Source organism: Egretta garzetta, unplaced genomic scaffold (assembly GCF_000687185.1).
Source record: "Egretta garzetta isolate BGI_Z169 unplaced genomic scaffold, ASM68718v1 scaffold1037, whole genome shotgun sequence".
Lineage (NCBI taxonomy): Eukaryota > Metazoa > Chordata > Aves > Pelecaniformes > Ardeidae > Egretta > Egretta garzetta.
Window position 1 is genome coordinate 15681 of NW_009260362.1, and position 17209 is coordinate 32889.

General features: G+C 48.5%; 1 protein-coding gene across 5 annotated transcripts in view; it reads right to left on the reverse strand.

The window, feature by feature from the left end:
* Positions 1-2955: 2955 nt before the first annotated feature.
* TPX2 (TPX2 microtubule nucleation factor) overlaps positions 2956-17209 on the reverse strand; it is a 15815-nt gene continuing 1561 nt past the window's right edge. The window contains exons 1-17 of one of the 5 annotated variants that reach the window (XM_035898488.1): positions 14991-17203; positions 12442-12594; positions 12047-12172; positions 11736-11856; positions 11049-11180; positions 10234-10356; positions 9659-9792; positions 9142-9299; positions 8550-8721; positions 8260-8398; positions 7512-7728; positions 7188-7286; positions 6279-6455; positions 5990-6136; positions 5306-5417; positions 4470-4657; positions 2956-4068 (exon numbers count right to left, since the gene is read on the reverse strand). In XM_035898488.1, coding sequence (XP_035754381.1) covers positions 3958-4068; positions 4470-4657; positions 5306-5417; positions 5990-6136; positions 6279-6455; positions 7188-7286; positions 7512-7728; positions 8260-8398; positions 8550-8721; positions 9142-9299; positions 9659-9792; positions 10234-10356; positions 11049-11180; positions 11736-11856; positions 12047-12172; positions 12442-12544 — 2259 coding nt within the window. In that variant the 5' untranslated portion in view covers positions 12545-12594; positions 14991-17203 and the 3' untranslated portion in view covers positions 2956-3957. The other 4 variants (XM_035898489.1, XM_009643005.2, XM_035898487.1 and 1 more) reach the window with 4 other exon arrangements.

The following is a 17209-nucleotide window of genomic DNA, read 5'->3' on the forward strand; positions in this document are numbered from 1 at the left end:
CTCCCCATTCAGGAACTTAAGCCAGAGCCCACATTGGCTGCAGCTGGAAAACAGCCTGTCCTGGGAATATCTGGCAAAGCATCAAGCACGCCGGTTCCCTAGCTACGCGGTTGTCACAACTTGGGCAGCACACTTTAACCTTTATGCTTTTCACGGGTAAGGGAGGCTCTCTGCCCAGCCAAGCCCTGCCCGTTCTCCAGGAAACCCTATCCCCCGTCTAAATCAAGCGGCAGGGCAGGCGAGAACAACATCCCCACCTGAATCCCAGTCGTGCCACTGTAACACAAGCCAGCCAGCCTGTCTGTCCCGGTGGGGACCAACCCAGGCATGCAGTCAGCAGCTTAACCACCTCCATCAGCGCCCAGGACTTCCCCGGACCAGCTGCCATCGTGTCGTGACAGGTCCCATCAAGGTGACAGGGAAAGACAAGGGAAAAAATCCCAACATCATCATCAGAGCTTCCAGAGCTACACAGCAGCTCGAGGACAGCAGCGTGGCTGCCAGCAGCGACAGCAGGGAGCACCGAGCGCGGATCCGAATCGCCAGGACGTGCCCACACGCAGGGTGTCCTCGCCAGCTTCACACCAGGCCACGCTGGCAGCCCGGGTAGCCCAGCAAGAACCAAAGCTGCGGTTTCGAGAGCATCACCGAGCCTTTTCGTACGGATCTGGTTCACCAGCTCACCAGATCTTGCAATTCTCAGCTACCCTGCAACAGAAAAGCCCAGCAAACACAGTGGCTGCTGCTGGTTCCAGCTCTAGGCTCAGCTAGAAATGCATGGGAGGAAGCTTTTGTACCCAGCCCCAGCTCAGATCCACCACCCCTCCTTCCAGCCCCGCTTGCTGCCCAGGCACTCACCAGGGTGATGAGCTTTGAGTCCTTGCATACAAGAAGATTTTTGCAAAACCGCACAGCAAGATTATAGATTTTACATCAGTTTTGTCAACCTACAAGGTGGGCGCTGGGACCGCACTCAGTTAAATCCCAGTCTCCTGCCCCAGTCCCATAACTTTATTCTCCCACTTCTACTCTACTGGGGGGGGAAAAAAAAGTCAGCTGCCCCTGTTTCCCTGTTGAAGCCGCAACCGAACCCTAATCCCCACTGACATCCAGCTCCTCTGGACACCCCTGCTTCACATGTTTTCCTCTGCTAGAGCAGTGTTTCCAGCACATCACCACTTCCCCCCCTAATGAAGAGGGCAGGTTGCCCCAACCGCCCCTAACCAAGCCACCAGCCCACAAGAATCCACTGGGTGACTCCGGAGAGCTCTGCCAAACGCCCGATACCCTTGCCGGGCACAGCAGCCCGAGGCTCCCTTTCGCTAAGTTTGCAGTGTATGAGGAATATAAGCAGCCGTGCTTGCAGGAAGAGGTAATAGCTTTTATTAGACCCAATGATACCGCTGGGAAAAACTGACAAGCGGTCAGGCGTACAAACCCTTCCCCAGGTCTGCGGCAGAGGCCATGTAGGGCCGTCACGGAAATCCAGTTGCTCCATCCTTCGGGGATCGATCTCTGCCCCAGCTCAGCAGCCTCGTTATTTCGCTTGCCTTTATGTTCTTCTGCAGCTCATCATCATTCAGGCTCTCCTCCGACTCACTGTAAATATTCGCTGCTGCTGCTGCCCACACGCTGCCTGCTCCGGCTGCAGCAGGAGTTTCCCTGAGCGCACGCTTGAGTTCCAGCCCCGTCCAGCAGATCTCATGGAACTGCTCCGCTGCGATGGAAATACGGTTAAGGCAGACCCAGGGAAAAATGTGCGTGCCTTTGGTCAGATCCACGCCCATCCGCGGATGGAAGAGGATGCCTACAAGCTCCTCTTGCTCCAGTCATTCCTGTAATTTGTCTGTCAGCAGGGCTGTCGCCGGTACCTGTGACAAACAGCCTTCGGGCCAGGCGGCTGCCGGCAGTCCCACCCCGTAACCCTCAGCTCAGTGGCACGGGGCTATCGGCAAAGGCAGCGGAAGGCGGCTGAAGCCCCCCTGCCTGCCTGGGTCAGCAGTTCGAGCCTGGCTCTGCCACGGCCACAGCAAGGTTTTCAAGGCTGGAAAAGCCAAAGCTTTGGCAAACAGCTGCCCGGTCGCTTAGCTCACCATTTCAGAGAGGCCAGGCTGTCGCAGGGTCACTCACCTTCCTCAAAACACCTCATTCTCCAGTTATTAACCACACCATGCCTTCATTTTTATTCTTTTAAACAATCCTTATGCTTCAGCAGGGGTGACTTTCCCTCTCTTAATCCAAGCAGAGCAGTAGTTCGAGGCCGGTGCTCTCTGAAGCGCTGAAGTCCAGGACACCCATACAAAACGCTCACTTGCTGCCGGCTGCTGTCCTGCAACGATGTCCTTTGAGCATTGCACTCTCTAGGACAATTCCTGCAGAAACATCATCCTCAGCTACAGTAAGTGTACATCCTTGAATTTACCTCTCTGATGACTTTCGGCCTCTGTTCTCTCAGATTGGGAGTAAACCATTGGCAATTGCTTGATGCACTTCGGCGAGGATTCTGAGACACTACCTCTTGCCATAGCGCTCGGCTGAAGTCTGACACCTAACAAGTTTGAACTCCCTCTTCTGCACTCAGATAAAAAAATCCAAATAAAAGGACACATGCTCTAAGAATACTTCTCCAACAGTATCCAAATTCAGAGGAAATGAGAGCAAGCATTTGCCATAACCCCCAAACAAGATACAGAGTTTGTCCTACGCGGACACACCAATTCTGTTTCCCGTTTTCCCCTGTTCAGAGCAGCCATGAGGAGCCAGGCCAGCCTACAGAGCTTTGTGCATTTCCAAGCCTGAACTAGAGGGCTTGCTCCCATCCTTCCTGCCAGCAGCTCCCAGCACAGCTCCAGGGACTTGCCAGAGCAGCTTTTTCTGTTTGCAAGTCCCTTTTCGGCTCAGGAAACAGCACCCTGGGATCACCTGAGTTAGCAGAATGGGTAACGGCAACGGAGACAGATCAGCAGGCAGCAGCAGCCTCCGGGAGCAGCATTTGGAGCAGCTGCACCCCCAACCCCTTCCTGCCCTCACATAGCCTGTTGGAGCTGTCTTTAAGACAAGTCCAAGGAAAGGCCTAAAACACAGACTTACAAGGTAGGAAACCGCAACACAAGGCAAAGGTAAGAAACCATTCTTAGTAGATTTTAACCCAAACTTGATCACCTCCTCGCAGTGCTGGAAGTTTTGTCCTCCAGCACGTTAGAGCGCTTGCTCTATATTTAGTTCTGCTGGCTGCGCTAGACTGGCTGGGAGACAGCGCGTCCTCAGCCAAGATAACTGTGCTGGGAGGCAGCTCCCAGCAAGGCATTTGCCAGTTAAGTGGTTCCCCAAATAGAATGACTCCAGCTATAAAACAGCAGAAGGTTTAACGCTCTAATCTACACAGGGAACCACTTTAAAAAGAGTGGGCAAGATTTGTATTAACACTCACCTAAACATCAACAAGGTGAGACCTGCAAAATGTTGGCTTGCAGAAGCCTGACGTTGCTTAACACAATTCAAGCTTAATACAAAGTAAAAGCCTAAGAAACAGACACTTAAAAACCATCCTTAGGCGTACAGAGATGAGGCAGCTCATTGCTGTATGTTCACCAAGTGCCCGTCACCGAACAGCCTTCTGCAGGAGAGGGATTCGGCCCACGAGCAAGAGACAGCGATCAGATTAGGAATGTTTTATTTAGTTCAAGTACACAACATTTGTATGCAATATCAAAACCTAGTTTAGTCTGTAGAAAACAAGATGTCTAGATGTGAAGCGAGGCCGTGGAGACCATATGCCACTGCCTGTACGCCGTGCCTCAGCCACCTGCATCAGGTGGCATTAAGCTACTCAATATAACAATAACGGAACCAAAGTCTAGGAGTTGAGACTGAGCAGTCACATAAAAACAACGGGGTTTATCCTTATCAAGAGTGGAGAGGGATGGGATCTCCCTCCTACTATCACATGGTTGCATATCAGCACCGGAATCTGTCTGAGAAGTTGGGAGACTTCGGCGTAGTCAGTGGCTGGTCACTGGGCTTCACTTCTACGCTGCGATATCTGCGTATTGGGTTTGCCTTGTGAACCTGTAAAAAACAAAAAAAAAAAATCAAGGACAAAATGAAGCAGTGGCTGAAACTTGCAGGGGAGCCATCGGTGGGATGAAGGCAGGCATCTGTCTACAAGACAACCACACTGCCCAGGGCCCTGGAGCAAGCCACCAGGACACACAAGGCATGCTCCGGGGCTGTGGATTTTAGAAAGATCATTCTGCTCCGATGACTATGGGTGTACAGCTCTGGAAATCAGGCATCTCAGCAGAGCTGCCTGTTTTAAGGCCAGTTGTAAAGTTAGTGAGGAGTCAGTCTGCAACAGGGAAACTTGGAGAGAGTCTTAATGCAGCTGCAGACGGGCACGAGCTCATTTTGTGTATTTGCACAGCCCTTTGGGTTACTTTGCAGCCCCTGTTCAGAAATAGCTCACTTACCAGTTCTTGCCTGAGCTTAGCAACTTCTTCCTTTTCACGCTCCTCTTGTTGCTGTCTGACCTGCTCTTGATGCTTCTCCTTTATGGCTTCTATATCTGCCAATCGTTTTTCAAATTCTTGCCGCTCTTTAGCTCTTTTTTCTGTTGCCAGCTCAAAGTTTTCAGGAACTATGGAACCAGAAAGGCTCTCTAAGTTTAGAAATAGAGGAGATAACATTGGTGCAAAGACAGTCAGGTAAAGCAGAGCAGCACTAGTGTCAAATGGAAGCCTCCCTCTGGAGCGCTTCACCTTGTAAGGGTGGTTAGTAGATACCTCCAGGCTTCAGGAAAACAGAAAACCTTATGCCCAAACGTGAGCAGTGTTAATGCAGACGTGACCCCGTCACGGGTGTTCTCATAGGAGGGAGGGAGCAAGCACACAACTGTTAGTACAAGCAAGATTTTGGCTGGTTCTATACCCTACCAAGTTTAGTCTGCCCTAAGCTGTAGATGCCTTCATCTCATTAGCAATGGGAGGAACAGACTGATGGCTGCTGCAGAAACGCCAGCCATCTCTGCGGGGAGCTCCCTGCGTACTGTTCTCCCTTACCCAAGCTAGCAGGCATCAATCATCTGCCAGTTGTAGCGTAGCTGTTAAATACAGCTGCCATGTTAGCGCAGGACAGGGGGGCAGTGGAAACTCCCCCGCTCCCCGGGGACGCAAGCTGTTAGGGAATTAGTTGATTAACTGCATGGCACTATTGGCTGTGCTGATAAAGAAGAGGCAACAGCCAGTCTAAACATCATTAACCACATCAATTATCAGCCAAGCTGCATAGCAAGTACTTGTAACTCCACCTGACAACAGCTTATTTTCCTTTTTAGGCACAAACGGCTCCTGGTACACCACTGTGTTGGGACGAGCTTTAAAACACGCCGCCTCCTTCTGCCTTTTCAAGTCTTCTTCCAGCTGCAAGAGAAGAGAAGCCCATCAAGCACCAGGCATAACAAAAAGCTCATTTCCCCCCCCCACCCCGCCCCTGGCTTTGGCATTCCCAACACTGGGAAAGCCAGCTTGACTTAGATCACATCATTTGCATAGGAAGTTACATTAAAGCCCAAAAGTTGTGTCACTTGTTGCCTGCCGGTTACTTTTGCCAAAAATAGCCTGAAGAAAGTTTCAGGTGTCCACTGTAGACCTCTCATGAGAAAAGCAGCGTATTATTTCTATGTCTGTAAACCCCCAAGCACAGAGGTGGTCAAAGGGATCCAGCTGCACCTATTCGCGGCTTAGAAAATGCCCCAGAGCTGCTCATGCAGCTGTGGTAAGTCCCGTCACTTACCATAAAGGGAGGGGAAAGAAGAACCCCAAAACAAGCCACCAATCCTCAACCCCCAGCACAAATCTCACACCAAGGACAGAATAATTCATTGCTCAAACTCAGCTCCTGATTCAACTCCAGCAGGACATTTCCTCAAGTTGATCACAGCTTCGCCTGCTGCTTTAGGTCTGGTCACACCCGTCATCCTTTTCACCCCTACCTGTTGCTTCCAGCTCTGGAGCTTGGCAGCTCCCCGTTCATCAATCTGCAGATTGAATGGTTCGGGCCGAGTTGGGGTTTTGACTTTCTTTTCTGGCAGCTTAACATGGTCAAAGTAAGGCAGGGGTAGCGCTTTGAACTTTGGCACCTGAAAGAAACAAACTTGAAATATTTCTTGCCCCTTCCTCAAAGGCACGAAGCTTTGGCAGTTTAACAGCCAGCAGCGAGAGGCAAGCCCTGCCACCCTTTTTACTTCAGGAGTGGAATCCAAGGCAGCTTTTAGTTCTTACCTCTTCCTTCTGCAATTCTTCTATTTTTTTCTCTTTTTGAATTTGCCGCTCTCTGTCGCGGGCATCAAAAGAAAAGGGGCAAACTTCCACGTGCCTCTGCTCTGCCACTTTAGGTTTGAAGGGCACTCCGTAATGCGGCATGGGGTTAGCTTTGATCACGGGGACCACCTCTTTTTCCTAAAGGGATATTCGTGTTAGGAACCAACACAGCACCAGATTTTTTTATTTTTGTAGAAAGACCACACCTCCTGCCAAACAAATCTATGAATACTCAAGTTCCTTTAATACAGGTCACAACAGCATCAAGCAGACACTCTGGACACTGCAAAAATTAGTAATCCAAAAAGTATCCATTTACAGCATCCTGAACCACAGGCGAGTTCTTCCTCTTTCCAAACCACTGTCAGTTCTAGTACTCGTGAGATATAGACTGTAATTCTTTAACATCCTCTTCACAAGAGGGCAGGGAGGAAGGACATGATGCATTCTGAATCCTGCTCCCCGCCTCCCGGGATCTAGAGTGACTGCAGGGAGAAGAAAGGTCATGTGCAGTATCTGCCCTTCTCAGTAACAGAATAGGGAAGGGCAACGTCCTTTAGAAATCCAAGCAGTTTACTTTCCTCATTCATAGCAGCAACACCTCAGGAACCCTAGCCAGTGCCCTTGCGTATAAATAGAGTTCTTTCATTTTGTATGAGAATTCAGTTTCTGTAAAGTGAGTAAGTAGCAGCGACTGGATCGTTAGGAGGGAACAGCACAGAGAAAGATGACCACGGGAGGAACAGCCTCTGGAGGGAAGGGGCTAACCAAACCAGACCACCACCCAGCCGGCAGAGGCTTTGCAGGCTGGCCGAGGCAGCCACCGTGGTGGGACGGAAGGCTTGACTACAGCCCATTCACAACAGTTACCTTTTCTTCATCTCTGCCAGGCATTCGGGTTCTGCTTTTCAAGGTGAAGACTGGAGACTTGGGGACTGTAACAGGAAGCACTCTCTTCTCTGGAACACCCTGTTCAGAAGAGCCGGTAAGGAGTTACCCAAGCTTGAGTGCCAAGAAAAAGCGCTACAGAGAAACAACCCGACATAGCACAGTATGTACCCACTGCAGTCCTTGCCTAGTGACAGTGTTTACTGAAGATTATTAAATGCATAATGCAACACAGCTACGGACATTTTGAAGCTAATTGCCACCTCAATCCTAATTCCCAGGTCTGGGTATTACTGAACTTCTTACCACCACATCCTCCAGGATTTTCGTGGGACACGGTCTGGAATGGAATTCAAAGTGCTCTTCCACCTGCTGCTTCTTACTCTCACGCTCCTGAATTCTTTTTTCTATTTCCAACTCAAAGCCAATGGGTTGTGTGAGCTCCTTCACATTGGGTTTCTTCGGCAGGAGTGGTCCACCCTCAAAGATTTTGTGATTGAGTTCTCGTGCTTTGAATTTGTACCTACGCAGGAAAGGCAGAGACAGTCGCTGACATGTTGTCCATGGCAAGATGCAGCTTCTAGCAAACGGCTTCTCTCACAGCATAAAAGAGCAAGTCAGGCACAGAAGCAGTTGTGCCACACACACTGTAGTGTGCAGCTCTAGTTAGCTGCTTCTCCTTTGCTTTTGAAACAGCAAAACTTTAAGGAAAACCTTGTATTTTGGAAATCCAAAGCTTTGTGTACAGGAGAGTTTTGAAGTGTACGCAGGCTGTACTGCTATACTGGGCTTGCTTTGCTAATCACAAGCTGTGCTCAACCCAAGATCAGCTCTCCTAAGGGCACTTCCTTTTCAAAATGAATTGGCCACTTTTCACATCCCTACAGTCAGAGCCATAGGATTATGCACAAGCTAAAAGAATCTCCGTGGTTTTAGGCTACTCATTCTTTTATGCAAAAAGGGAATTCCTGAGAAGTGGTATTTTGGCATCTGAAAGAGATCTCCAGCATTGGTACAATTGCCTCTTGGAGGACTACAGTAAACCTGTACTTACTGTTGAATTTTCTCCATTTCCTCAGCTTCTAACTCTGCTGTAGTTTTGCAGGTGACGGGTCTGAAGCGCTGCTTTGTTAGAAGCACTGGTGTTTTAGCATTTGTAAGCTGAGCCTTCACCAACTTTCCTGGAACTGGGCCTATAAATTCAAGTCACAGAGACTAGCAGTTAATGGCAAGGCCTGCACAGACACAGATTGTTTGCTCAATGGAGCAAGTCCCAGCATCGTTCTGGCTCTACCACTGTCTCTGCAGACAGCCCCCCAGCTGGACATAGCCAGGACTGCTCACCTTCATCAGATTTCCTGCTCCTCAGATGGTAACGAGAGGGTGTGCGTTTCTGGAATGCTTCTACCTGCTCAGCAAGGGACACATATTCTGATGTGGCTTCTTCGAGTTTTCTTTTGTTTCCTTGGGACAGATTGAAAGGCTTGGGGACAGTGGGTCCCTTTGGCATTCGCCCCTGGAGACAAAACCACTACAGTCATTATGGCCATTTAACACAGGACGCTTTGATGAGGTTTCCTTTCCCCACTGATTCACAGTATCTGTCCCTTCCCATTATTGAAAAGAAGGTAACACTTAACATTAGTCATAACTGTCTGAAGATGCACAAGTCGCATTGGGAACATGTATGAAGTGGAGGATTAAAGCATGAAGCATAATGACCAGAAGATACAACATTAAAGAGCCCTTTTCAAAAGTCTTTAGAGCCTTGTGGCAATGCATATACGCAGTGAGCCAACAGTTATGTTTGCACAATGCTTGCCTCTCCTATGGTAACCCTCTTTGCGGGTTACCAGCAGCACGTGTGTTGCAAAAGCAGAAAGGTGGGGATGTCAAGAATTAGTCAGCTGATTGCTGGCAATATTCTGGTTCTCACCGGAGAAGAAGGATGCTTTCTCAGTACCGCCACAAAATCCAGTTCCTTGTACTCGTTCCCAGGCTGGTTTTCCACATGTTGTTTAATTCTATTCTGAGTGCAGAAGTGGAAGTCAATTGGCTTTGTTACTTGACAAGCAGTTCTCTTCATGGGTTGTCCTAAGGAGAAAGAGCAGGTAAGGTCTGGAGGCCTTGCAGGGGGAAGGGAAGGAGATTTACTTTCTAATAAGTTCAACAGTTTTTGGAGAACTCGTCTATACCCTTTCAAAACATAGAAAAAGCCTCCAAACCAACATGTTTCCAGGCAGTTTAGGGGCTGATCTACATTAAAAGCCACCTAATCCTAATACTTATTACAAAATTTGGAATGTTTGTTTTTAACTGTATTGTACAGCTCTATACAGCACTCTCCAGCTGAGCCCAGCACAGCTTCTATTTGGCTGTATAGAGCTGTACAATACAGTTACTCTCCAGCTGAGCCCAGCACAGCTTCTATTTGCAATTCAGCTAGAGCCCACCTGCTCCAGCAATAGCTGCTTTCATAGACTCCTCGTTCTTCTTCCGCAGCTCCATAACCTCCCGCTGCAACTGCTGCATCTTTTCCAGCTCCTGCTCCTCTGTGCTCTTCAGCTTGCCAGAAAGGTTGGTCCTCCTGCAGAATCATGTTAAAGACTGAGATAAGTCTTCCTGCTTCGCTAGTTACTAGCATTGTGTTAGCGCAGAGGAAGGCGCTTGCCTCCGACTTCACTGCAGGAGCATCACTCATTATAAAAGTATACTCTTTAGAAAAGATCAGCTAGAATTTTGTTTGCTCAAGAAAGCTTGCAGCTAACTGCTATCCTGCATATGCATCTGCTGTATGCATGCTTCATCCATTAGCAAAATCTATTTTTTCCTCAAATTAAAAGCAAGAGCTTTCCTTTGCACAGGGTCAGTTGGTGAAATACATTTCATCCTAATATTGTTCTCTTGATCCAGTGTTTACTAAATGCGATACCATCACATGCTGAGTTGAAGTTGAAAACACTCTAGCCAGGGCTGTCACCTAAATCAACTGTGATTAGCCAAGACAAGTCACAAGAAAGCTACATACTTTAACGTTGTTGGCGTGGAGGGCATGGTAGGCTTGGTTTTCCCTCTCCCTGGGGAGAGGTCAGGATTCTGCAGGGGCTCTCTCTTTGTGGATACTTCTGTCAGCTTCTCTCTGCTGCTAAAACTAAGGTAACAAGTTGTTAGGGCAAACCACTCCAACTAACTGTGCCCTAAATGAAAGATCACCTGCAGCTCTCACCACCATGCACGACATCCCAACACCTGGTGAGTTCCAAGGTACACCAGACCAGCCTTACCTCACCATGCACCCAGGTATAGATCATCTACTTTTCCCTGGTACTCTAAGGCTGTAGAAGGGAAGATGAATTACTGAGTTTTTGGAACTTGGGCTTTTCTTGAGGAGGTAGGTATACTGTAGTTCATCTAGGTACAGCAGCGTTTGAAAGATCACGCTTCAATTTCCTGACCTCAAGCTTAACACCATATGATATCTTAGCAGTTAAGCTAATTTGAGAAATATTTTAGTTGAGACTCTTTCATAGCTTATGACTGCCTGATGTCTTCCCAGTGGAGAAGCTAAGCCAAATTTAAAGCTAACTGACAGACACCAAATACAGAATAAGAAGCTCAAGAAACCCAAGCTTACTTCATTCACATCTCTCCCTCCAAATAGAGGGTTTCCTTCAGGTCTGACAGCCATTTCTTCTTATTTATGAAACCAGTATCAGGAATCAGGTTTCGTTCACCTCCCCCTAACCATCCTGTGAGAACCCTCTCTGTCACATGGAGATCCTTCCCAAAGAAGGAGTTGTATCCCCCTTCCCAGCCCCAAACAGAAGAACTCTCATGACCTACATTCTCATTTTTTTCAGGGGTGGAACCTCTTCCTTATCCACCAAGGCATTAGCATTTCTCCCTACTTTGACTCTAGCTGGCTGTTTGCGTTGCTGGGTTTTTCGCTGCTTTGTGGCCCGTCTTCTACCCGCTCTAGAGTAGAACAGAAATCGGAGGTTAGTTTTCCCACGGGTCTGAGAACATACACAGTCTGTGTAACACTTTTAACATCAGTGCACCACCTAACTCCAACATGCCCCCAATGCAAAACATGTGTTTAACACAACAATCCAAATGCAGCATGAATTAAAGTTCAACAATCCATAAACTTAATATTCTCTGGTATATATGAACATACAGAGCCCCTCACATTCACATCAATAACAAGTTCTGCCCAGCTTGGGCAGATATAAACAAAGAAACTTTATAAGCCACTTCAGTTTCAGATGTCCTCGCATTCCAGAAGCTCCTAGTGCTACCGAGTCTCATTTGACAAGTATGAGAAACGCTGCATTGCATTTCCACCCCTAGAGATTGTCCCTCCAGCTGAGCAAGCAGATCAGCTGTCCCCGTACATGATCTCTGTGCTGGAGAGCTTCAGACCCATAGGATGGCCCAAGAACAGCCAGAACTGCAGATCTGGAGAGCAAGGACCTGCTTAACTACACCATCGTCAACCTTCTTGCAAACTGAATATAAGTATTTCACCTTTCAGGGGCCCCTGCAGGAGCAGCAGCTCTCCAGCTTGTCAGGGATCCAACAATATTCTGAGGAACCACGTTGCCCTGCGCACATTCTGCTTCACCATCCTCTTCACCATGGCCTTCAGCTGAGAACAGTGACAAATGTCAGTGCAAATACACACATACACAGAGGAATGCTAAAGGGAAACCTCATGAGACCTTCCTAGACAACAATATGTTAAGATAGTCCCAAAAGAGCCAGACCGAGGCCTTTTCATTTTGCCAGTGGAAAACAAGTAAAATATATTCTCTCCCCCCTGCACCATGCCAGCTTACTCGTTGTTATTTTGTCTTCTGTCATGTCACAGGGAATAACACCAGGCTTTGAAAAAGCAGGGCTGTTCTGCAAGACTTTTGCCAGATTTTCTGCAGGAGGGACATTCTCCAGATTAGCTTTTTGGTCTGTGAAGAAAGAGAGACTTTCACTATATATACTACATTAGGAATTTTTAACAATACCTCAGAATATCATTAGGATGTTAACAAAGTCATCTGTCAAGTTACAGATGACAATCAAAGTTTAAATACAAAACCAAAACAAACCCATGCATGATGAGTGATTGCAGTTAACAACATGACTAATCCACTGGCGCAGAAGCCAGGCCCAAAGCAAGGATCACGCCAAGCCCTTGCCCAAAGAGAAAACAAATCAAGGACTGGAAGCAACTTACCAAACCAGGAGTCTGCATTGTGCGTATCGTCATCGCTCAGAGTCGCAAAGTTGATGCAAGGGTTTGGGACATCAAAGGAATAGCGAGATTCTGGGCGAGACATCTTCGCCGTCACGCTGTCCCCGCGAGTCCTCCGCTTGCGCTGCTACAGTCCTTCAGACAACAAGCATCAGTCACCTGTTCCACCAAACCCCAACGCAAGTGTCAGCTAAATTGCCCTCCACCCCTCTTCCTCTGCACAGTTCCTAGATAGCCGCTGGGACAGCCTGTGGTGCCTTTTTCATGTCCTGTAACCCACAGCCCTCAGACAGAGCGCCTCGCAAGCAATGCTGGTTTTGTTCTACTGCTGACTGGCAGAGCTAAGGAAGTTTTATCACTGTTGACATTTGCAGGTTCAAAGCTATCAAAAAGATCAAATCATGAAGGTTTTCTTTGTACTGGTAGGTGCTAGAATTGTATCTTTTTAAAAGGAAGTAAAGTACAAAGCTTTTCTAGAGTGACTGATTTACCCTTCCCTCCCTCACCACAGGCAGAGTCCTTGCCCTTACCCAGGCACAGATTGATGAAGCAAGAGCCCAGCAGTAAGGCTGACCCCAGAGCGCTGCAAAGTGCAGCCCTTCTCCCCCTGAAGGGCTACAAACAAGAACTAATGACACAGACACACTCTTCTGCAGAGCAAATTGATTTCCAAAGCGGGAAGAAGAGTTCTGTGGAGTATTGTTACGGGGCAAAAAGGAGGAAGAAGGGCAGCATAGAATCCTTGCCACGTTGCACAGCACTACCCCAGCACTGGCCAGGCTGCAAACAAACCCCAAGCCCTGTGTTGAGAGCGGTCCCTGCAGTTAATTAGTGGAGCACTGACAGCAGGGGGAGTCCCTGTGTCAACAAGTGATACTAAACTCAATGGAACAGGAATAAAGCCAGCCACAAAGCTATAAACCCTTAAATGGTAACAGAACCTTTTTGCAAAGGTGTTTTCATGCTTTCATGATGCCTCGTGCAGCTGCAAGGCAAAGCCCATGGGGATGTATTCTAAAACACTCCAAGGAAATCACCTGAACTTTGCTTTTATGAGTCCAACTGACTCTAAAGCAGCCTATTCTTAATCCACAAGTCTCAGACCTAAACCATCTGCCTAGGCAGACCACACATAGCTCAACCCCGAAGGTATGCTCTGTAAATAAGAAAATGTCCAAGAGTAAATCACCAGCCCTCCCTCCCAAAGCTGGCTGCACCGAGAAGCCTTCAGTTCCCCAGCACAGAATTGCAATAGTTAAGGGGAAGAATACCCGTAGAGAAGCATCAGCTACATGACTGCGACGATGTCAGGGTAGGACCCAAAGAAGGCAAACAGAAGAATCGGAGCCAAAACCAACTGTAACTGAGCTCAAGACACGGCTGGAATCGAATGCTTTCCTACCACCCTTAATCAAGATAGGGTTTCTGTCAACACTATCCACTTTTTTTAAAAATCAAATGCGTCATCTGCATTCTCCCCTCACCCTCCCCAGTCAGCCCACGAGCCAGAGCTCTGGGCATCACGTTGCACAGCTACTTGTGTCCACTGCTACGCTGCTGCAGCTTCCAGCTTTTTACTGTGTAAAGTCCATATTCTGTCATAGCATCAGCACCGACCTCACTGCTGACCCCCTTCTCTTTCTCCCTCTCAGATGGAAGCAGATAGTCCATCACAAAGAGAAAGGGAACGCATCAATGCCACAGTTTTATTCACCAAGTTTCTTGAAAGCACCAGTGGGGAGGTACAAGTTATTGTGACTCAACTCCAGAGGGTCCCTTTCAGTCAGATGAACTCATGGCATCCGCTTTCCAAATCCCTACGTATCCCCCGAGTCCTGCGCAGAATAGGATTTACTGTGAAGCAGCAGGTCACTGAAAGGCATCTCGCTCCTCCACCCGTCGACTCAGCTTGGGACTGAGCTCCTGTCAACGTTACGGTGATTTATCACTCCGATATGCCAACTGCAATCGAAACGGGCCCAGCCAAGTACAGCCCGAAGCCTGCTGCCTGCTCCCTTGAGGCATTTCAAAACACCCCGTTGCTATTTTGATGGCAGAACCACCATTATCTCAAACTTTTCTTTAAAGACAGGAGGCAAACTTCTTTCTCTCCACTGTGGCACTCCAACCAGAAGCGAGGTGCAGAAATTTCTTCTCATTAATAGGGACGTTACTGAATCAGCAGACACTGCGTGCCTTTACCAGGCCGTGGTTGCAGGCATGCTGTAATCCCACAGAACTACAGGCTGGATTTAGAGCTTACCCCTGCTCTCCCCCGCATCCATCACCTTCTGTGTCGACACTAGTGTTTGCAGAGCTCTGCAGCGAGCCAGCCGGGGAACCCTCACCCCCGTTCTGCAGGATCAGCTGTCAGCTGGTTCACAGAGAGCTGCTCACACCACCACTGGTGCAAGAGAAGGAGGAGGAGGATCCGGTCCTCTCACTTTCAAAAATAGCCCAAATTCCTTTGATAAAAGTGACTGTCTAATTAAAACCTTAATTCCCTCTCTAGGTCTGCTCCCCTCACTCACCGAAGTGTGCTACCCAGCCACAGCCCCATAGGGTTTCCGTACAGAGCAGCACAACCGTATTCACAAAGAGGAACGGACGACGAGTTTCTCTGCACATCAGGTTTCTTTTGAGTAACGGCACTTTGGCACGTTCCAGAAGAGTGCCTTGGCCTGGTTTAGATTAGTTAGCTTTGAAAAAGGATTAAGCTAAATTGGAACAAGCATTCCTATCCCAGAATAAGACTGATCCAACAGCAAGTGCAATAGGTATTTCAGGATAACTTCACACCTCCCTCTAATCCAAATTAGCTTTAAAATGCTGACACGATTCCATCACAGATGTGCTCAGCGTCTTTTTCTCAATGTAGTAGTTAATTTCTTGCCAAAAACATTCAGGCCAGACAAGGCTGGGGAGGAGTAACTCCAACGGGACCTACGCAGTCTTGGCCTAGCTGCAGTATGTGAAACTCTGCACCAAGGGCGTTGTAAGGCAGCGCTTCGCAGTTACGACCTCACCAAAGGAGCCTCTTATTTTTAGAGCAGCAGCCCAGCACAGACCAATGGTCATCAGGCAATCCAACAGCAGCACCCGCTGCCTGGGACAAGGGACCACCCCAGCCGTATGAGCCTTCGTGTCGGAGAGAAAGCAGAGTTCCAAGATTAATTAAGAAAGTGTGGGAGTTTGGGGGAGCAACAAGGGACGGATGGAAGGAGCATGCAGAGAAGGTCTGTTCTTTCTTGACACCTTGCAATGTAATCAGAAAAGCCTCATGTCAGCTTGAGACACCACCTTACCACAATACACCCATCCCCAGTGTTACTTACTCTAAATCCTAACAGGATTGGAAAAGGGGAAAAAAAATAGTACCAGCTACACAAAAAAGGATATTCTGAGTACCAGATAAATCTGAAGCCAGTTGATCCACAGGCCTCAAAACCCAAGATGGACAAATCACAAATGAGCAAGAGAAGCTTCCTTCAAGGCCAAGAAAGCTGCAGGGCAATTCGCTGCAGTCATTCCAGTGCCTTCTGATGGGTGATTAAACCCAGGCCGCTGCACTAACTGGGCAGCTTGCTTAATTCAGCCTGGCAGCTTCTTTATTGTCCTGCAACCCAAAGCTTTCCTTTATAAGGACAATAATCCAGGCAAAGTTCCCAGATGCTTTTCAGGGGTTAATACATAAATTGGACCATTACAAGGGGCTGGAAACTGCCTCTCCAGACACCTCCTGTCACCACAGCCTCCTAGGATGCTCTCCTACCACAAAGCCGCCACTTGTGAACTCCTTCAGCATGATGCCCGTGGCCACTAACAGAAGCCATCCTTGCTTTTCCCTGAGCAGGGTTCAGTGAATACTTTTAAAAGCTTCTGGATCTACAGCTTCTCCTTCCCCTCTGGTGCCGTTCACTCAGAGCTCAAGCGCACTTTTCCGCAGCGCAGCATTAACACTGAACTCATCACCCCAGGTACAGAGCAGAGGCAAAACTGCTGTTCCATCATATAACACTCAAATTGGGACACAAAGGCTTTAACTCTACGCAGGCAAGAGATGAGCCCGCACAGAGCTCTGCGGACCACCCCAACCTGTGGTCCTTAGCCTGCAGCAAAGGCAGGAGCGAGGTGCTGGAGCAGCAGCTTTTCTCCAGAGCAGCTTGCGGCAGGGCCTGGACCCAGCCCCCTTCCAAGAGCCCAAAATAAACCGCACATTTTGTGCTCCGTAAGTGAGATCCCACAAGTTTTAGAGGACACAAAGATGGGACACTCTAAGAATAGCTGCTCAGGGAAAAGCAAATTACTTTTAGCCAGTATAACCTCAACTTGTTGTTAGGCAAGTTGAAGCTCCTCGAGTTTAAAAAAAAAAAGCACTGTATAAAAATAGCTAACTCGATACCTTTTCTCTTACTTAAGCCAGGTTTCCCCTGGTTTTCTTCCCCCTTTTTCCTAGGAAGCAGGATTTGGTTTGAGAAGAAGGAACGTAGCTTTTCCTAGCTCCAAAGGGAAGATGCACGCTCTGGGTGTCGGGCAGCCGGTGCGACTGAGTTGTCACCCACCCAGCAGAGCGGGCAGCCTTGGTCGTGCCCCAGGTCGTACCCCAGCGTGAGAGGCGCACGGTTTTGAGGCTGTTTGCACAACTCACGCCTCCGCTCGTAACTTTATTTTGCCCACCCACCACAAGGCCTATTTCAGCGCCGCGAGCCCAGCCGAAGGGAGGGAGCCCCGCTGCCCCCCGCGGGCTAGC